We start from the raw sequence: 21,996 nt of genomic DNA, 5'->3' as shown, positions 1-21,996 counted from the left end.
AGTACAGTTTGAGAACACTGATCTAGAGGGATGTAACATAATTGTCCACCATTCTGTTATGATATCGATAGCTCCGAAACAGAGTCAGTCAATCTTTTAATCTTAAAAACTGATTTTTTGCGTTTTGTTTTATTTACTTTAATTTGTAATTGTTATAATTGCTGCAACTTTTTTTATATTTTTTTAGAGGTTTTGTGTCTTATTACTTACAAAAAAATTGTAAAGTGCTATTTTTTTTTACATTTGTTCACATTTATAGCACCAAATGGTTAATGTTTTTAATATTTTTATTGTATTGCATCTTAAGGGATTTTATGTTGTTTTTTGCCTTTAAATCTTATCATTGTGTAAAAAGCTAAAATTAAAAATGAAATTAATAATTACTTAATAGTCTGTTATAAGATATTAAAACAAAAAAATCTGATGAGCCATTTCGGAGCCGGAAGAGACGGTTTTCTAAACTGAACTGTCCTCTTTGGTGCAATCAGCAGAGGGCGGCAACACAACATTGAAATTCAATCACCTGAACAAACTGTAGAATAGATGGCTGAAGTTTGTAAACTTTGCCTGCACTTAGAGCAAAAACAAAAAAACAACAAAAACAAAACAACAACAACAACAACAAGCACTCACCAGTAAGGCGTTCCAATAAATGACTTTCTCTTGGCCAGAGTTGCTGTGATCTGAGCCGATACTCCAAAGTCAGCTTTTGGGAAATATTTATGGCATGTTTCATTTTGGTGAGAACAATTTAAAGAAATCCCAGATCCATAGTGAGGGAATAACAACAGAAAACGGTTGGTTGATCTCACCAAGTTTGACATAGCCGTTGTCAGTCAGGAGGATGTTGGCACCCTGATAGGACACACCATGTGATTCACGCATCAGAACACATAACACACAAAACAAGCATTCACTTAAAAGAAACATAGCATGGGTTTTGATGTGTTGGTTGTATTGTGACTTAGTTTAGCTTCACAAAAATGCAAGACATATACAAAAGGAGAAAAAAAGTAAAGCAATAGATCATTTGAGACCAGCATTCAAACAGTTTGATAAACCATAAAGATAAAAAAGAAATGTTTTTGAAGCAAAGTCGAACAACCATATGTAAAAACTCTTTATTAAGTGATTTCATGAAATAATAGTTAGACTGTGTGCAAATCACCTTCCTCCAAAACATGCTGCACCTTACAGACAACTTGTCCCCTGCTGTCCCTTTATATAGTAATATGGAAATAGTGACACGAATTATACAAAATGCCTTGCACTCCCCGCCTTAACGCTCTTTGTTGTGCATAATTGGTGGAAATAGTCTAGTTTTTGTCCTTTTCTTGTGTAAGAATGTTTTTCCTGGCAAAGACAACTTCTGCCTAGGCTAAGTTTACCGCCTCACTAAGAGCACAGGTAAGCTCTTCAGCCCAAGCACATATCGAATTTTGAGACTGGTTGGGCCTAAAATGTTACATTTGGGTCGGGCCGGGCTCCACTCACTGACTTTTCTAAAATTTATGATGCACCTTTCATTGTTATTCTTTGTCTCCCTTCCTCTCTCTTAAAGTGCCCCCTACATTCTTAAAGGTGTACTAGTTGCTGTGATTTATGGACCAATTTTCAACTCAGGAAATGTTTCTGTCAACTCTTAAAATGACCTGTCAATGATGGAAAATTGACAGTCAATGTAACCTCAGCGGACACCAAATATAAAAAAAACGTAAATATTTTTATACTATTGTTTACCTTAGAATTCGTTACAAAAGACAGACTTTAATTAACCTTTCCTGACACAGTTTGGGTTTTAACAGCGCCTGCCAATCAGAGGCCCTTAACAGTACTAACAAATAAAGGCGAGGCAAAGTTTGCATGCAGTATGTGCAGGACTGATTGACCGACAGATTACACAAACCAAACAAGACTTTTCTCAAAATCGCTTTCTTGCACTGAAAGGAGAATACCTCCAATTTTGTACTTTTGTATAATTACAATAAAGACGATTTATTCAACTGCAATTCTGTTTTTATTTCTAGAGCTACAGTTGTACCGTATTTTCCGCACTATAAGGCGCACCTAAAAGCCTTTATTTTTTTCAAAAGCTGACCATGCGCCTTATAATACATCCATCCATCCATCCATTGTCTTCCGCTTATCCGAGGTCGGGTCGCGGGGGCAGCAGCGTTAAAAGGGAAGCCCAGACGTCCCTATCCCCAGCCACTTCCTCCAGCTCATCCGACGGGACCCCGAGGCGTTCCCAAGCCAGCCGAGAGACATAGTCTCTCCAACGTGTCCTGGGCCGCCCCCGGGGCCTCCTGCCGGTGGGACATGCCCGGAACACCTCCCGAGGGAGGCGTCCAGGAGGCATCCTTATTAGATGCCCGAGCCACCTCAACTGGCTCCTCTCAACGCGGAGGAGCAGTGGCTCTACTCCGAGTCCCTCCCGGATGACTGAGCTTCTCACCCTATCTCTAAGGGAGAACCCAGCCACCCTGCGGAGGAAACTCATTTCGGCCGCTTGTATCCGGGATCGAGTTCTTTCGGTCATGACCCAAAGTTCATGACCATAGGTGAGGGTAGGAACGTAGATGGACTGGTAGATCGAGAGCTTTGCCTTTCGGCTCAGCTCCCTCTTCACCACGACAGACCGGTACAAGGTCCGAATGACGGCAGACGCTGCACCGACCCGTCTGTCGATCTCCCGTTCCATCCTACCCTCACTCGTGAACAAGACCCCAAGATACTTGAACTCCTCCACTTGGGGCAAGACCTCCTCCCCGACACGGAGGGAGCATACCACCCTTTTCCGACTGAGAACCATGGCCTCGGACTTGGAGGTGCTGATCCCCATCCCGGCCGCTTCACACTCGGTTGCGAATCGCTCCAGCGAGAGCTGAAGATCACGGGCTGAGGAAGCCAACAGCACCACGTCATCTGCAAAAAGCAGTGACGCAATACTGAGGCCCCCAAACCGGACTCCATCCCCGCCAAGGCTGCGCCTAGAAATTCTGTCCATAAAAGTTATGAACAGAATCGGTGACAAAGGGCAGCCCTGGCGGAGCCCAACCCTCACCGGGAACGAATCCGACTTATTGCCGGCAATGCGGACCAGACTCTGGCACCGGGCATACAGGGACCGCACAGCCCGGATAAGACTGTGCGGTACCCCATACTCCCGAAGCACCCCCCACAGGGCCTCCCGAGGAACACGGTCGAATGCCTTCTCCAAGTCCACAAAACACATGTAGACCGGACAGGCAAATTCCCATGCACCCTCAAGGACCCTGAAGAGTGTATAGAGCTGGTCCAGTGTTCCACGGCCAGGACGAAAACCACACTGTTCCTCCTGAATCCGAGATTCGACTTCCTGGCGGACCCTCCTCTCCAGTACCCCTGAATAGACCTTACCAGGGAGGCTGAGAAGTGTGATTCCCCTGTAGTTGGAACACACTCTCCGGTCCCCCTTCTTAAAGACGGGAACCACCACCCCAGTCTGCCAGTCCAGAGGCACTGTCCCCGATGTCCACGCGATGTTGCAGAGGCGCGTCAACCATGACACGCCCACAACATCCAGAGCCTTAATGAAGTCTGGGCGGATCTCATCGACCCCCGGGGCCCTGCCACCGAGGAGTTTTTTGACAACCTCGGTGACTTCAACCCCAGTGATACGAGAGCCCAACCCAGAGTCCTCAGGCTCTGCTTCCCCAGAGGAAGACGTGCCGGTGGAATTGAGGAGGTCTTCGAAGTACTCCGCCCACCGATTCACAACGTCCCGGGTCGAGGTCAGCAGCGCCCCATCGGCACTATACACAGTGTCGATGGCACACCGCTTCCTCCCCCCAAGACGTCGGATGGTGGACCAGAATTTCCTCGAAGCCGTTCGGAAGTCGGCTTCCATGGCCTCGCCAAACTCCTCCCATGCCCGAGTTTTTGCCTCGGCAACCGCCAAAGCCGCATTCCGCTTGGCCAGCCGATACCTGCCAGCTGCTTCCAGAGTCCCACAGGTCAGGAAGGCCCGATAAGACTCCTTCTTCAGCTTGACGGCATCCCTCACCGCCGGTGACCACCAACGGGTCTGAGGGTTGCCACCGCGGCAGGCACCGACTACCTTGCGGCCACAGCTCCGATCAGCCGCCTCGACAATGGAGGCGCGGAACATGGTCCACTCGGACTCAATGTCCCCCGCCTCCCTCGGGACATGGGCGAAGTTCTGCCGGAGGTGTGAATTGAAACTTCTTCTGACAGGAGATTCTGCCAGCCGTTCCCAAAAGACCCTCACAACACGCTTGGGTCTGCCGGGTCGGGCCGGCATCTTCCCCCACCATCGAAGCCAACTCACCACCAGGTGGTGATCAGTTGACAGCTCCGCCCCTCTCTTCACCCGAGTGTCCAGAACATGCGGCCGCAGGTCCGACGAAACGATGACAAAGTCGATCATCGAACTACGGCCTAGGGTGTCCTGGTGCCAAGTGCACATATGGACACCCTTATGTCTGAAAATGGTGTTCATTATGGACAGACCATGACGAGCACAGAAGTCCAATAACGAAACACCACTCGGGTTCAGGTCAGGGGGGCCGTTCTTCCCAATCACGCCCTTCCAGGTCTCACTGTCATTGCCCACGTGAGCGTTGAAGTCTCCCAGCAGTACGAGGGAGTCCCCAGGGGGCGCGCTCTCAAGCACACCCTCTAAGGACCCCAAGAAGGTTGGGTACTCTGAACTGCTATTTGGTGCATAAGCACAAACAACAGTCAGGACCCGTCCCCCCACCCGAAGACGGAGGGAGGCTACCCTCTCGTCTACCGGGGTGAACCCCAACGTACAGGCGCCGAGCCGTGGAGCAATTAATATGCCCACACCGGCTCTGCGCCTCTCACCACGGGCAACTCCAGAGTGGAAGAGAGTCCAACCCCTCTCGAGAGGACTGGTACCAGAGCCCAAGCCGTGCGTAGAGGTGAGTCCGACTATATCTAGTCGGAATTTCTCAACCTCACGCACCAACTCGGGCTCCTTCCCTGCCAGAGAGGTAACGTTCCATGTCCCAAAAGCCAGTTTCTGTAGCCGGGGATCGTCGCGCCAAGGACCCCTCCCTTGGCTGCTACCCAGCTCTCTGCGCACCCGACCCCTTTGGCCCCTCCTACAGGTGGTGAGCCCATGGGAAGAGGGTCCCACGTCGTCCCTTCGGGCTGTGCCCGGCCGGCCCCCGTGGGTAAGGGTCCGGCCACCAGGCGCTCGCCAGCGGACCCCACCTCCAGGCCTGGCTCCAGAAGGGGGCCCCGGTAACCCGCGTCCGGGCGAGGGAAATCGAGGACCAAAGTTTTCTCTCATCATTAGGGGTCTTCTGATCTGCGTTTTGTCTGGTCACTCACCTAGGACCTGTTTGCCATGGGTGACCCTACCAGGGGCTTAAAGCCCCCGACAACATAGCTCCTAGGATCATTGGGACACACAAACTCCTCCACCACGATAAGGTAGCAGATCAAGGAGGAGAATACAGTGCGCCTTATTTATGGATCAACATTAAGTTTTCCAACTAACTTGCAGCCGCCGACTCGATTTTCCCCCGAACGCCAAGTAGTACGCGGTGGATGCTGGGATTTATTTACAGGCGTTTTATTGGCTAACCAATGTGTCAATCATCATTTGAATTGATCTTTATTGGCTAAAGTTATTCGGAGGTCAAGAGGCGGATCCTTTTTATCATTTACAGACTGCCATTGGCTCAAACGGCAAACAAAGCCTGCAATTGGCCGAAAAAGACGTGTCAATCATCAGTTGAATCGATCACTATTGGCTAAAGTTATTCGGAGGTCAAGAGGCGGATCCTTTTTATCATTTACAGACTGCCATTGGCTCAAACGGCAAACAAAGCCTGCAATTGGCCGAAAAAGACGTGTCAATCATCAGTTGAAACGATCACTATTGGCTAAAGTTATTCGGAGGTCAAGAGGCGGATCCTTTTTATAATTTACAGGCTGCCATTGGCTTAAACAGCGAAACAAAGCCTGCAATTGGCCGAAAATACGTATGCGTATAGCATGTGGCTGACGGCATAGAGAAAGCATTTTTTTCTATTCTGTCTTTGTAAATATTGTATTCTCCTGGATTTACTACCCTCACGGATATAAGAGGACATTGCCTGCACATTATTATGAACACAACGACTTCGGTGAGCTACTCCGGCTTTCTATATTATCCCTGTATCTTGTTTCAGACTGAACTCGATGTTTCTGTGATAAGCGGTGCAGATAATGGATGGAATGCAGTGTCTATTTTTAAATTCAACTCAATTCCAAGTGTTTATTGTCATATGCACAGTAAAGTTGCGAGCGAAAAAGAAAATAGATACGAAGGAATGGTTATCATTTATTGAATCCCAAGACTTTAACCTTCCGAATGATGGAACGATGCATTTGAGTGACATCTTACGAACACCGCATCCGCACGTGTTCTCGACACGTATTTGCGTCTTTGCAAGCTTTGGGAATGTTAAGGGGGTAATAAGTTGGACTGAACTATCTGACTGTTTTGTCCACGTTCCCATTGTAGCGCCTTATAATCCGGTGCGTCTTATGCATGTCAAAAATAGGACCAAAAACTATTTTTTTCGGGGTGCGCCCTATAACCCAGTGCGCCTTATAGTGCGGAAAATACGGTAATTTTGTTACAGTCCTATACTCTCAGTCAGTAATGAAGTCATCTAGTGGTAAATTTGCATGTCAGTTTGTTTAAGTTCTCCCAAAAAGTTAAACTAGCACAGAAAATGCACCTTTTTCTTTTAATTTTGAAAATCACATTTAAATTCCAAGACGGGTCATAAATGTCGCATTTACGTTTTTTTCCCCAAATTCTTGCAGGCCTAGTATATCCTATTGCAGATATAATTGGTCCTAGTTCATTTAAACATAAGTAAAAATGAGCCTAGTCTTTCTACTAACCTTAGAATTATACTTTAGTGCAGGGATGTCAAACTCAATTGCACAAGGGGCCAAAATTCAAAACACACTTAAGGTCGCGGGCCAACCAGGATATACATTTATTGAACACACTTAAACTGAATGTTTTTGGAACATAAATATGAATAAAAACAGACAAGAATATTAAATTTAAACCTTAAATCACTTATACAGTTAAATAAAAATATCTTGTTTAATTATACAACTTAGAACATAACTTAAACAACTTAATATAAAAATAACATTCAAATTCCTTTGCTCCTATGTCAATGTATATATTAAAAAAAAATGAAAGGATTTTGCGCTCCTTAATATATCTCCTGTCAAAAGTAGAAATATGAAAATGCTACACAAATTATTTTGTAAAAACGTCACAACATTCTGAGAACAGGGAGCCTGATGTGCTTATCTTTGGCGCAGACGGAGTAGGGCGAGTGATGGGAGGGAGTGCTTGCACTTTTTACATAGCTCACCCCATCCCTCCCACTCACCCAATCAAATAACTAAGTTCTGTTCCGGTGTTTTGGCGTATTTACAATTTGTTCTGTTGATTCATCAAAAAGTATCTGACCACTGAACACAGATTATATAGTGAGCTTTTATATAGAGGATTCTTTAGCGTTGTTCAGCCAAAACGAGTTTTTTTTTGTGTGACACCTTGACTGTAAATCGTAGTGAAAACGTGCCCTATATAATCGGAAAAGTACTGCTTTGTAATCCAGCTTTGGTTAAGCTTTGCGTGTATCTGAACAGGATTAAAGGCTCAAGTTTCGAACGAGATGGAGAAAATTTGCATGCAATTAAATTTGTCTCTGAACCATAGGTACTCTTAGAAAGAGCCATATATGCCTCGCGAGCCATATGTTCCCGACCCCTGGTATATAGTATAGTATACGTCATATATGAAGGAATATGTACAGTGAATAAAACGTCAGAATATGATGACCAGGGATGAGACGGCGTTGTTCATACTGACGGGCCATTAATAACAATAATGTAAAATGGTCTTGCGGACCGGATATGATTTCACGGCGGGCCGGACATGGCCCGCGGCCCGGGAGTTTGACACATGTGCTTTAGTGCATGTCATCTGAACTGATTTATTTGTTTTTTTATTTCTTGCAGAAATCAAAATATGAATACACACATACAAACATTCCAACAAGTTGTTTGTGAACTGGATTAACGGCATTCAAGAAAATCTTGTATTTGCTGTGGTCTTCCCAACCAAAGACTTAGGCCAGAATCATGTAGGCCAACACACAACAATAAATAATCAGCAACTGGTCCTTTGAACCAGATACAATAAAAAAGTCTGTCCAGAAATGTCTACCATGGGCAGGCACCCATTAACGCAATCTCCATTGATGCCAGAATCACCAACACCAACAAAATGCGGAATTCCACCAAGGCGAAAGAGATCCAAACATCTGTAGTTCCAGCACCAAGGACAGCTTCTACATTCCCTGCAGTGCCTCTTGTCTGGCCCCACATTGAGCTCTTTGCTAGTTTTTGAGTAATCATACGTGGCATGTTCCTTCAAGTGAGGGTACTTCCTCATGACCATTCAACTTCTTTGTTTACTTTAGAGCAGGGGTGTCAAACTCATTTTACCTCGGGGGCCACTAAATAGAACAAACATTCTGTCGGGGGCCGGACTAGTACATTAAAGAGAAAGAAAAAGAGAAAGAAATAAGAAAAAGAGCGAGGGAAAAGGAGAGAGGTCGGGACAAAGAAAGAGAGAAAGGGAGAGAGCGTGAGAAACAAAAGATAAGTCGTGAGAGAGGGGGAAAAGAAAGGGAGAGAAAGAAAGAAATCCAAAGAGAAATAGAAAGACAGAAGGAGAAAAAAGAAAGCGCAAAGGGTATGAAGAGAGAAAGAGAAAAGGAAAAAAGGAAGTTCGAGATAAAAAAACACAGAGAAAGAGACGAAGAGCAACAAAGGAAGAGAAAAAGATAGACACAGAGAGTGAAAGAGACAGAGTGGGAGAAAAGGAGTGGAAAAGAAAGAAAGAAAGAGAGAGAAATAAATACAAGTAGTGTCTCTGTTCAAACCACCTGGCTTTGGCAACATCAAGTTGACATATTTCAACCTGCAGCTTGTTTTTCTCTTGCGCTTCTCTGAGTGTTGTCTTGCGGGCCGGATTCAATCCCTTAGCGGGCCTGACATGGCCCGTGGGCCACCTGTTTGACACCTGTGCTTTAGAGAGATGGGAAGCAGGAGCGTACCTCTGAAGTTACCAAATGAGGTGTTAGCATTTGAGAGTCTTGGTTGGTGCTTTAATGCAGGTCTTCTACGTAAAAAAACTGTCTTCACTCTGTAACACCACCAGATAACGCTAAACAATTTAACAAAGTCAGAACATTCTAGCTGGTGGAGGCTTTGACATAAGAAATTGTGCCAGAAAACACATCTGCCTGAAGCCCAGTCTACCCGCGATGAGCTTTGGCTGTCTGCACACGATGAAGTGCCTCTAAACTCCACTCTGGGACTGCAAAGGAAACATGATTCAGACACCCTGCGTGACAAGCACTAAGAAATTCTAGCATGTGAACCTACTCCAAGGTACTTGTACCACACGCTTGCAAGACAATTTGACATTACTAACGGCCACTTTTACATAAACCTTTTGCAGATGCTAAGCTACCCACTTCACAGCCAGTCTTTAACACCATTGCTTACCTTATGATACTACACAATATTACAAGTTCAGCGCAGTTATCAAATTTGGCTCAAAAGTTTAACCCAAGAAACAGCTGTCTATTCCGCGCCTGTCTGGTGTTGAAATAGCTAACGTGTTTAAACCGCAACCCGTAAAAAAGTAGGGCATGATGAAGTGATTCTAAATCGTCCTCCATTGGATACAGTCTCAGTCCCAGAAATACAAGTGCAGGCACCAAGGAGTCTTGAAGGAGCAGGTGGCTGGATGTGCCATCCGATAAAAACCCAGCGGGCAATATAACCCTTAGCAAGCGCCTTGAAAAACTAGGAAAATCCTGTTGCTGGACACATGGACCAGACTTCTTCAGACCGCTATCATCCCAAAGGCCCACCAAATCTGTTACAACTTCAAATCATGCAAAAGAAACCCATGTGACCTTTTGTGGAACTGCTGGACTGCAACGCCCGCAGACACTGATCCAATCCACTCCAGTAAAAATCCTGGCCAAAGCTAATCAAAGCCATGCCTTGTCGCTTCATGGGGCTCCTACGATGAAGTCACTGTTCTCAAGGGAACACAATAGAACAGCTTCTCAGTACGGTGAGTTGCCAATACAACAGGTAATTCACTGAGTAAATCAAGATTCAGAGTCTGTTCTATTTGTTGTTCTGGATTGAACAAGGCCAAACGAAAAGTGTCTGGCCGTCTTTCTCATTTTACAAACATTAGATTGCAAGCTAATGCATGCAGTTTTACTGAACTTAGATGAATATATTGGGTACATCAAGACAACAAGCTGTGAAAAAAATAACAGTTTCATAGAATTAGAGATGGCACAACAAACCCAGGGTACCACACAGCTCAGTCTTCAGAAGCCTCTGTACTGGTCAACTGGCATTGACAGCTTATGGTCATTTGCCATCGAAATAAGAGGCAGACCGTTAAAGAAGTGGGGAATCACCTTTAAATGTATTACGACAAGGTGTGTACATCTTAACCTTGTGTTAAGCATGGATACAGAGTCCATCCTTTGTGCACGACAATGCTTTGTAGCGAGATGAAGAAAGCCACACAAGATACGTTGTGATAAAGCCATTAACTTTTGAGGTGCGCACTCGGACAGTCAAGTCAAGTCATATTTATTTATATACCCCTTAATCACAAGGAGTCTCAAAAGGCTGCCCAGACCATAGGCTGCACAGACCACAAACTATTATATACACCATCCCCTGATCTAAAACTTAAATGAAGGCAAAGAAAAACTCAAAAACCTCGGCATGAGGAAAATTAAGAGACCTTGAGATGGGACCGCACATGAGGTAATCCCCCTACCAGGATGACCAGGGTGCGGTCTATGTTGCATTAACAAACAATAAAATAAAGATTCAGGTCATTCATAAGCTATAGTATGCTAAAATGGACATGCAGAAAGGATTTGAAACACTGGACCCAGCTATAAAGGAATAATTAGATAAGCATAGCATTTTGATCAAGTTCAATTTGCAACTTGCCCCTCAGTTTGGTGGGATTGGGAGCAGGAGATTAAGTTAGTCAGAGCCGCACAACAAGTTGTTCTCAAAGGCAGAGTTCTCCCAGAAGAAGTACTGCTCACTTTACTGAATGAGAAGTAAGGCATCCTAATATTAAAGGCCCTGCACTATGCTACTTAGGACATTGCAGACTGATCCCCGAACACTTAATCTACAGCTAACGAGCAGCAAGATGCATCCCTGCCACAAGCAGTTACCAGTAACAGCAAATTAATTGAATGTCACCATTGGCAACAAAGACAGATTTTTGGCTTGATTTCTCCTGTAAATATCTACCTAACCTAAACCCAAGGACAAAGACGTAGATCACCACTTAAAATCTTGTTACTGAACAAGTGGTCATGGTGATTAAGCCTCCACTGCCCGGAGCAAGTTGGCCGATCGGACAAGTCAGTAAAGCTATCCCCAGCAACAACGGCTGAATCTGCTGCACATGTTTGGACAAAATACACCCAGCCAGTAGCCAGGCTTATTGCAATTATAGAAATGCCTGAGCACTGGCAACTTTATAGCATGGTATATTTGTAGGTTTTTACAAAATTACTTACTAAATTTGTGGGTGGTTATGGTAATTTCTTCGCTCTAAAACATGCTGTGCCTGAGACAACATGATGATGTCACTGCTGTCCCATAGACATGCATTTTCTTGAATGCAGAAGTAGTGAGACTTTTGGGAGAATGTGTCTCCTACTCGTTTTAACGCCCTTTTTTATCCATGATTGACTATGTACATTGGCACCTGGTGATGGTAACAATATAATTTGTCCTAGATCATTAAAACTGTACTGTAAATCAGTTTTCCACTGAGGGTGTTTTTCTGTTTACTATGAATATCTTGTTTTCCATTTACCGTAAATTCCGGACTATAAGCCGCTACTTTTTTCCCAAATGTTCAGCCCTGCGGCTTATTCAGTGAAGCGGCTTATTTAAGTAAATTTTCTAACGAACACCAGCGGCACTCGAGTACAAAAGGTAAAATCTAGACCCGCGGAATTGTGCGCGGAGGTAAACTGCATCTTCTTGGATTATGATCGAATTGTCCGTATGACAGAGGATAGAGGTTCGTTTTAAACGTGAGGATGACGCCCTTGAAGACGTCAAGAATGACGAGAAAGACGAGGACGGCTTGCCATGAATTTCATAATTGCAGCACACTTTTTCTTTTAACAGCTACGCTTTGAGCCCTGCGAGCGTGTTAGGAGTAGCGTGGTGGTACCTTTCACGGGCACGGTTTGGGATGAAAGTTATATTATTATTATTAAAGCTTTGAAAACTCTCTCGGTGTACCGTCTTTCTTCGTAAATACGTGTAACCATGTATAATATGTATTTGCAACTGTATATTTTTGTCATGTATTTATTTTGGACACTTGTTCTGATAAGTCTTGCACTGACCAATTAAAAAGAAGGGGCGTAACAGACGCGGGGGATTATGGGAAGTAGGGACCAGTAAAACGGTGCATTCGCAATGATCGCAACAAGGCTTTAGGGCTAGGACCTTAGCTTAGCCTTTTGGCTGAGAGTAAGTGTCCCGGCTCCTAGGCTTTGTAGCATATAATGAACTGACCGATAACGGATAATGGATAATAAATAACGAAGATAGATCTATTAACCCGGAATTTACGGTAAATTACCGTATTTTCTGCACTATAAGGCGCACCGGGTTATAGGGCGCACCCCGAAAAAATAGTTTTTGGTCCTATTTTTGACATACATAAGACGCACCGGATTATAAGGCGCTACAATGGTAACGTCGACAAAACAGTCAGATAGTTCAGTCAAACTTATTACACCCTTAACATTCCGAAAGCTTGCAAAGAAGCAAATACGTGTCGTAGACACGTGCGGATGCGGTGTCCGTACGATGTCACTCAAATGCATCGTTCCATCATTCGGAAGGTTAAAGTCTTGGGATTCAAGAAATGCCAACCATTCCTTAGTATCTATTTTCTTTTTCGCTCGCAACTTTACTGTGCATATGACAATAAACACTTGGAATTAGTTTAATTTAAAAATAAACACTCCATTCCATCCATTATCTACACCGCTTATCACAGAAACATGGAGTTCAGTCTGAAACAAAATACAGGGATAATATATATAGCCAGATTAGCTCACCGAAGTCGTTGTGTTCATAATAATGTGCAGCCGTGGTCCTCTTATATCCGTGAGTTTAGTAAATCCAGGAGAATAAAATATTTACAAATACAAAATAGTAAAAAAATGCTTTCTGTATGCCGTCAGCCACGTGCTATACGCATTCATCTTTTTCGGCCAATTGCAGGCTTTGTTTTGCCGTTTAAGCCAATGCCAGCCAGTAAATGATAAAAAGGATCCGCCTCTTGACTTCCGAATAACTTTAGCCAATAGTGATCGATTCAACTGATGATTGACACGTCTTTTTTTGCCAATTGCAGGCTTTGTTTTGCCGTTCAAGCCAATGCCAGCCTGTAAATGATAAAAAGGATCCGCCCCTTGACCTCCGAATAACTTTAGCCAATAGTGATCCATTCAAATGATGATTGACACATTGGTTAGCCAATGAAACGCCGGTATATAAATCCCAGCATACACCGCGGACTACTTGGCGTTCGGGGGAAAATCTAGTCGGCGGCTGCAAGTTAGTTGCAAGACTTTGCGAATTAATTTTGTTCCATAAATAAGGCGCACTGTATTATAAGGCGCATGGTCAGCTTTTGAAAAAAATAAAGGCTTTTAGGTGCGCCTTATAGTGCGGAAAATACGGTAGGTTTTCAAGTTTGTCGTTGTAACTGAACTATTTTCTCTTCTTACTTTTAGAAAAAAACGCACATACACACTCATACACAAAAAAAACAAAATGTTGTTTTGAATTTGCCTGTAAACTGGATTGAAGGGTTTTTTTTTCAACAACAACAAAAAATCCTGGTTATGCTGCAGTTTATCTGACTGAAGACTTAGGCCATACTTGAGTAAGCCCACACAAAGCAGAAATAATAAACACAATGCATTAAAAAAAACACATATATTTCTTCTATGCATGCGAAGGAAACTAGAAAACAAAGATTCATTTTCTATTTTAAAGAACTATATCAAAAATCAAGTCAGGACATTTTTGTAAAAGTGTGCAAATAAACTGGAAGACCATCCAACAATCATTTTACTGGTGCGTGTGTCGTTAGCTGTAATGCAGACCTAACTTTGCGTGGATAATTATTTGTTAACAAGTGCATGAAAAAAACTGTCTTAAGGTTGACTCCCCAAACTGGTAAGGTCTCATTTGGTCTACCAGTTTTCACTTAAAACAATTCATTTAATACATCTAAAGAAAACATTATGCAGATGATGTAATTACACCAAACCAAAATACTGTGATCATCTCCCCAAAGCTTACCTTAATGTCTCTGTGCATTTTGCCTTTATTGTGAAGGTAGTATAAACCCTGTAAACACATAATTATTATGCAACTGCTTTTCATGAAAAAATTAATGATAGAACGAAAGAAATGTATTCAGCAGAACTTACCTGGAGGGTCTCTCGTGACATGTAGGCAATTTGAGACTCCAACAAAGGCCCAGTTACTAAAAACAAAAAGGATGGGAGCAAAAGGTCAGAGAATAGATGGCCAAGCGTGAATAAGTCATAAACAATCAAAATGTCGTTGTCACCATGATAGATGTCTTGTAAAGAACCTCCCCCGCAGTACTCCATGCTGATCCATAACTTGTCTCTCCTGATCCAAAACACATGTAGAGTCAAATACACCTGACAGTGTAAATTAAAAGTACCGCAGCATTAATTCTAACATTGCCAATTTGAACCGCAAAGAGATATAGTGTATCTGGGTTTCATTATGCATTCCAATAACGTGCAACAGAGCACGACAGCAAGTTGTGCAACATAGATAGGAAGATCTTACTTGATGTGCATTACTTAAGAAAATAATCCATTCAATCAAAAGTGGTACTGCTCAACAAAGATCAAGACAATTGACATCACATAATAACATAATTAGACAACTGAACAAAGCTTCAACACTTCTCTCAGAGGAAGCCTTGATGTGTACTAATCAGAACATTTTAAATATTATTACCGTCTCATGTTTTTAACAATACATTCATAAAAAAATTACATTAAACATGTCATACATCCACCCATTTTCGTTTGTGCTTGCCCCAGATGACCTTTGACAAAGGCCGTGAAAAGTACTGGACTACTTTTTTTTTAAACAGATAATCCTTTACAATAGGGCTGTCAAACTCATTTTAACTCGGGGGCCACACGACAGAACAGACATTCTGTCAGGGGCCGGACTAGTAGATTAAAGAGAAAGAAAAAAGAGATAAATAAATAAGAGAAAGAGGGAGGGAAAAGGAGAGAGGGCAGGACAAAGAAAGAGAAAGAGTGAAAGGGAAAGAGCGTGAGAAACAAAAGAGATAAAAAAGGAAGTCATGAGTGAGGGGGAAAGAAAGGGAGAGGAAGAAAGAAATCCAAAGAGAAATAGAAAGACAGAAGGAGAGATAAGAGAAAAAGTGCAAAGGGTATGAAGAGAGAAAGAGAAAAGGAAAAAAGGAAATTAGAGCAAAATAAGTTAAAAAGACACAGAGAGAGAAAGAGACAAAGAACAACAAAGGAAGAGAAAAAGAGAGACACGAAGAGTGAAAGAGACAGAGACTGGGAAAAAAGGGGTGGAAAAGAGAGAGAGAGAAAGAGAAATAAATACAAGTACAGTGTCTTCGTGAGAGGCACCTGGCTTTGGGAACATCAAGTTGACATATTTCAACCTGTAGCTTGTTTTTCTCTTGCCCTTCTCTGGTTGTTGTCCCGCGGGCCGGATTCAATCCCTTAGCGGGCCTGACATGGCCCGTGGGCCACCTGTTTGACACCTGTGCTTTAGAGAGATGGGAAGCAGGAGCGTACCTCTAAAGTTACCAAATGAGGTGTTAGCATTTGAGAGTCTTGGTTGGTGCTTTAATGCAGGTCTTCTACGTAAAAAAACTGTCTTCACTCTGTAACACCACCAGATAACGCTAAACAATTTAACAAAGTCAGAACATTCTAGCTGGTGGAGGCTTTGACATAAGAAATTGTGCCAGAAAACACATCTGCCTCAAGCCCAGTCTACCCGCGATGAGCTTTGGCCTGATCAGGCCCGCGGGCCGCCTGTTTGACACCTGTGCTTTACAACATACTAAAACAACTATGGTAGGTACCCTTGGAGGGGCGTTTTTAAGGGTTATTGTTCTATCTTCGTTATTCATTATCCATTATCCGTTATCGTTCAGTTCATAATACGCTACAAAGCCTAGGGGCCGGGACACTTACTCTCAGCCAAAAGGCCAAGCCCGATACATTCCAAAAAACACAACCGGCGGACTATACAAAGAGAACTTCTTGATATGGTATACACCACTATACAAAGGGCACAATCAAATTTTACCTATATAAGATTTAATACAATTTTACACCAAGAGTTACAATACTAAAATATAGAATAGGGCCTAAGGTCTTTTTTAAACAGATTCGAAGTAAAGTGTAAAGAAGAGGCGAGCCGTTTCTTTTGAAATTGAAGTGGAATAAGGAAGCTTGATGCGGTTAAGAAAATGGTTGGATAGCTTTTTTCTGCCACTTTCTACCACGGAGGAGAAAGTCACCTAACTCTTGAAGCTCATCTACAAAAAGTAAGTTAATTTTATTATCTTTATAGAACATATTGTTTTATTAAATGTTTATTTTTTGGAATAAAACAATACAGGTTACTTATACAAGCCTTAAACATACTTATATAAACCTTGAACATACATTCCATACAAAATATAGCACTGAAGCAACAAATTTAACTTGCGAACGATTGTCCAGAATCTCGTTCATAAGTAAGGCAGCATCTGTAATCCCTCTAACCTTCCACAGGTCTGACAAAGTCTGTGAGCATCAGTGATCAACACCAATTCCAAGTTTGGCAACTAAATCGTTATCAAACATTTTAAATTTGAAATTATTTTTCACATTTAAATCAATTGACTAATGTAAAATTGGAAAGGTTGTACGGCCCAAAAACATCAGTTGTTTTTACAACTAAGAGATTTTCCTTCTTTTTTAAAGTATCTTTTGTTACATACAGTGGCTTGCGAAACTATTTGGCCCCCTTGAACTTTGTGACCTTTTGCCACATTTCAGACCTCAAACAAAGATAGAAAACTGTAATTTCTTGTGAAGCATCAACAATAAGTGGGACACAATCATGAAGTGGAACACACTTTATTGGATATTTTAAACTTTTTCAACAAACAAAAAACGAAAAAAGAAGGTGTGCAAAATTATTCAACCACATTGAGTTAATACTTTGTAGCGCCACCTTTTGCTGCGATTACAGCTGCAAGTCACTTGAGGTATGTATCAGTTTTGCACATCGAGAAACTGATATTTTCGCCCATTCCTCCTCGCAAAACAGCTCGAGCTCAGTGAGGTTGAGTGGAAAGCGTTTGTGAAAAGCAGTTTTCAGTTCTTGCCACAGATTCTCAATTGGATTGAGATCTGGGCTTTGACTTGGCCATTCTAACACATTGATATGTTTTTGGTAAACCATTCCATTGTAGGTTTTGGATCATTTTCTTGTTGGAAGACAAATCTCGGTCCAAGTCTCAGGTCTTTTGCGGACTCCATCAGGTTTTCTTCCAGAATGATCCTGTATTTGGCTTCATCCATCTTCCCATCAATTTTAACCATCTTCCCTGTCCCTGCTGAAGAAAAGCAAACCCAAACAATGACACTGCCACCACCATGTTTGACTGTGGGGATGGTGTGTTGAGGGTGATGAGCTGTGCTGCTTTTACGCTAAACAAAACGTCTTGCATTGCTGCCAAAAAGTTCGATTTGGGTCTCATCTGACCAGAGCACCTTCTTCCACATGTTTGGTGTGTCTCCCAGATGGCCCGTGGCAAACTTTAAATAACACTTTTTATGGACATCTTTAAGAAATGGCTTCTTTCTTGCCATTCTTCCATAAAGGCCAGATTTGTGCAGTAAACGAATGATTGTTCTCCTATGGACAGATTCTCCCACCTAAGCTGTAGACCTTTATAGTTCATCCAGAGGGATCATGGGCCTCTTGGCTGCATCACTGATCAGTTTTCTCCTTAAATGAGCTGAAAGTTTAGGGGAAGGGCCTGATCTTGGTAGATTTGCAGTGGTTTGATACGCCTTCCATTTCAATATTATTGCTTGCGCAGTGCTCCTTGGGATGTTTAAAGCTTGGGAAATCTTTTGGTATCCAAATCCAGCTTTAAACTTCTCCACAACAGTATCTCGGACCTGCCTGGTGTGTTCCTCGTTCTTCATGATGCTCTCTGCTCTTTAAACAGACCACTGAGACTATCAAAGTGCAGGTGCATTTATACACACAGGTAGATTCCATTTATCATCGTTAGTCATTTAGATCAACGTTGAATCATTCAGAGATCCTCACTGGACTTCTGGACAGAGTTTGCTGGACTGAAAGTAAAGGGGCTTAAAGATTTTGCACACCCACTTTTTCATTTTTTATTTGTTAAAAACGTACAAAATACCCAATAAAGTGTGTTCCACTTTATGATTGTGTCCCACTTATTGTTGATGCTTCACAAGAAATTACAGTTTTATGTCTTGATGTTTGAAGTCTGAAATGTGGCAAAAGGTGTCAAAGTTCCAGGGGGCTGAATAGTTTCGCAAGCCACTGTAATAAAAAAAATTGGTTTATTTAGTAGCACAATAAAGAAATTTTAGTGGGAGTTAATGTTTTAGATTCAGATTCAGATATACTTTGTCATTCTAGTACACGTGTATATAGAACAAAATGTCGATACATCTGACCCGCACAGTTTCCTTGAATGTACAGATATAAATAAAATGTTGTATTGAGTTGGAGCAAAAATAGACACTCCATTCCATCCATTATCTGCACCGCTTATCACAGAAACATCGAGTTCAGTCTGAAACAAGATAAAGGGACAATATAGAAAGCCGGAGTAGCTCACCAAAGTCGTTGAGTTCATAATAATGTGCAGCCAATGTCCTCTTATATCCGTGAGGGTAGTAAATCCAGGAGAATAAAATATTTACAAATATAGAATAGAAAAAAATGCTTTCTCTATGCAGTCAGCCACGTGCTATACACATTCATCTTTTTCGGCCAATTGCAGGCTTTGTTTTGCCGTTTAAGCCAATGCCAGCCTGTAAATGATAAAAAAGATCCGCCCCTTGACCTCCGAATAACTTTAGCCAATAGTGATCAATTCAACTGATGATTGACACATCTTTTTCGGCCAATTGCTGGCTTTGTTTTGCCGTTCAAGCCAATGCCAGCCTGTAAATGATAAAAAGGATCCGCCCCTTGACCTCCGAATAACTTAAGCCAATAGTGATTGATTCAAATGATGATTGACACATTGGTTAGCCAATGAAACGCCGGTAAATAAATCCCAGCATACACCACGTACTACTTGGCATTCGGGGGAAAATCTAGTCGGCGGGTGCAAGTTAGTTGGAAAACTTTGCGATTTAATATTGATCCATAAATAAGGCGCACTGTATTATAAGGCGCATGGTCAGCTTTTGAAAAAAATAAAGGCTTTTAGGTGCGCCTTATAGTGCAGAAAATACGGTACTAAATAATTATGGCTATGTATAGTATTATACAATAGTGCAAAGAGTGCAAGAGTAGCAGCTAACCAGATGTGAAAAATGGGCAGTCAGGTAAACAAGTCACTGTACAGCAACAATAACACTGTAGTGCGATTGTGCAGAGGAGAACAGATGTGCAAAGGAGTGGCTAGGTATAAAGAACTCCTAGTAGTGCAAAAAAAAAAAAAAACAGACAAACAGATGTACAGATTAGCAGCAGAGTAGACTTACTATGTGTGTGATTGACCATTTACCAGTCTAATGGCCAGGGGGACAAAACTATTGCAGAACCTGGTGGTCCTGCACCGCACACTGCAGTACCTCTTCCCAGAGGCTAGCAGAGTAAACAGTCCATGATGGGGGTGAGAGGGGTCCCTAATGATGTTCTTGGCTATGGATAGGCAGCGCTTGTGGCCAATGTCCTAAATGGAGGGGAGAGAAGTCCCAATGATTTTCTCTGCTGTCCTCATCACCCTCCTCACACTACCCCAGTCTGAGGCACTGCAGCCTCCACACCACAAAGAGATACAGCTGGTCAGGATACTCTCTATGGTGCCCCTGTAGAATGTGATGAGGGTGGGTGGGGGCAGGTGAGCTCTCCTTATCCTCCGCAGGAAGTACAGGCGCTGCTGTGCCCTCTTCACCAGTGATGCAGTGTTCACGGTCCAGGTGAGTTTGTCTGTGATGTGCACCCCTAGGAACTTGGTGCTGCTGACAACCTCCACAGCCTTGTTGTTGATGAGAAGTGGGGCATGGTTGGTCTGGTTTTTCCTGAAGTCGATGATGATCTCTTTAGTTTTGTCAACATTCAGGACCAGGCTGTTGTCTCTGCTCCAGCCCACCAACAGCTCCACCTCCTATCTGTAGGCCAGGTCGTCGTCGTCCCTGATGAGACCCACCACTGTTGTGTCGTCCGCAAACTTCACGATGTGGTTTGTGGCTGACCTGGGGACGCAGTCGTGTGTCATCAGGGTGAACAGCAGGGGGCTCAGGATACAGCCTTGGCGGGAGCCCGTGCTCAGGGTGATGACATCAGAGATGTTCTGACCAAGCCGCACTGGCAAGGGTCTGTCATTGAGGAAGTCCAGCAGCCAGTTCCGCAGGGGGGTGTTGAGGCCCAGGAGTCTCAGTTTGTCTACCAGGTGTTGTGGGATGATGGTGTTGAATGCTGAACTGAAGTCCAGGAACAGCATCCGCACATGGGTGTTCTTCTCCTCTAGGTGTGTCAGGCTCAGGTGAAGCGCAGAGGAGATGGAATCACCAGAGGAGCGGTTTGTCCGGTAGGCAAACTGAAAGGGGTCGAGTGAGGAGGGGAGACTGGAGGTGATGTGCTCTTTAACCAGTCTCTCAAAGCACTTCATTATGATGGGAGTCAATGCAACGGGCCGGTAATCAATGATGAGATCTGGGGATTCTTTGGCACTGGGATGATGGTGGCAATCTTGAAGCATGATGGTATCGTGGCTTGGTCTAGCGAGGTGTTAAAAATGTCTGTTAGGACACAAACAAGCCAGCTGATCGGCGCACTCCCTAAGGACCCACCCTGGAATGTTGTCAGGACCTGGAGCCCTCCGTGTGTTGACCCTTCTCAGGGTCTTCCTCACGTCAGTTGAGTCCAGGAGGAGTTCTCTTTTGTGCTGATGTGGAACCGCTTTCACTGCAGGGGTGCCATTTTGTGCCTCAAACCTCCCAAAGAAGTTGTTGAGGTCATTTAGGAAGTCCATGCTAGTGTCCCCCACTGGGGCGGTGGTTGGCTTGTATCTGGTGATGGCCTGAATGCCTTTCCACATATCCCTGGTGTTGGTTGTGCTGAGGAAAAGGTCCTAGATTTTTTTGACTGTGCGATCGCTTTGCTAGTCTGATAGCAAGGTTCAGGTTGGCCCTCGCTGATCTCAGTGCCTCCTCATCACCAGATTTAAAGGCAAGGTTCCGTGCCTTTAGCAATTTGCGTATCTCAGCAGTCATCCAGGGCTTCTGATTGGCACGGGTGCAGATGGTTTTGGTGTTGCTGACGTCCTCTGCGCATTTACTGTTGTAGGCTGACACAGACATGGCATACTCATCTATGTTTATTTTGTTGTTGTAAGTGGCAGCCGATTTAAACATGTCCCTATCTGTGCATTCAAAGCAGTCCTGTAGTGCCTCCATTGCCCCCTCAGTCCACACCCTCACCTGCTTCACTGTAGGTTTTTCTCTGGTC

The 21,996-nt window shown here is 43.5% G+C and overlaps 1 protein-coding gene across 5 annotated transcripts in view; it reads right to left on the bottom strand.

Moving 5' to 3' along the window:
• map4k3b (mitogen-activated protein kinase kinase kinase kinase 3b) overlaps positions 1 to 21,996 on the bottom strand; it is a 99,291-nt gene that overhangs the window by 46,370 nt on the left and 30,925 nt on the right. For all 5 annotated transcript variants that reach the window (XM_088351692.1, XM_088351696.1, XM_088351694.1 and 2 more), the window contains exons 4-8: positions 14,807 to 14,871; positions 14,664 to 14,719; positions 14,533 to 14,580; positions 813 to 855; positions 634 to 706 (exon numbers count right to left, since the gene is read on the bottom strand). In XM_088351692.1, coding sequence (XP_088207818.1) covers positions 634 to 706; positions 813 to 855; positions 14,533 to 14,580; positions 14,664 to 14,719; positions 14,807 to 14,871 — 285 coding nt within the window. The remainder of the gene's footprint in view (positions 1 to 633; positions 707 to 812; positions 856 to 14,532; positions 14,581 to 14,663; positions 14,720 to 14,806; positions 14,872 to 21,996) is intronic.

This window comes from Urocampus carinirostris, chromosome 13, assembly GCF_059441175.1.
Source record: "Urocampus carinirostris isolate Australia breed hairy pipefish chromosome 13, RoL_Ucar_1.0, whole genome shotgun sequence".
Taxonomy (NCBI): Eukaryota; Metazoa; Chordata; class Actinopteri; order Syngnathiformes; family Syngnathidae; genus Urocampus; species Urocampus carinirostris.
This window is presented reverse-complemented; position numbering and strand designations above follow the sequence as displayed.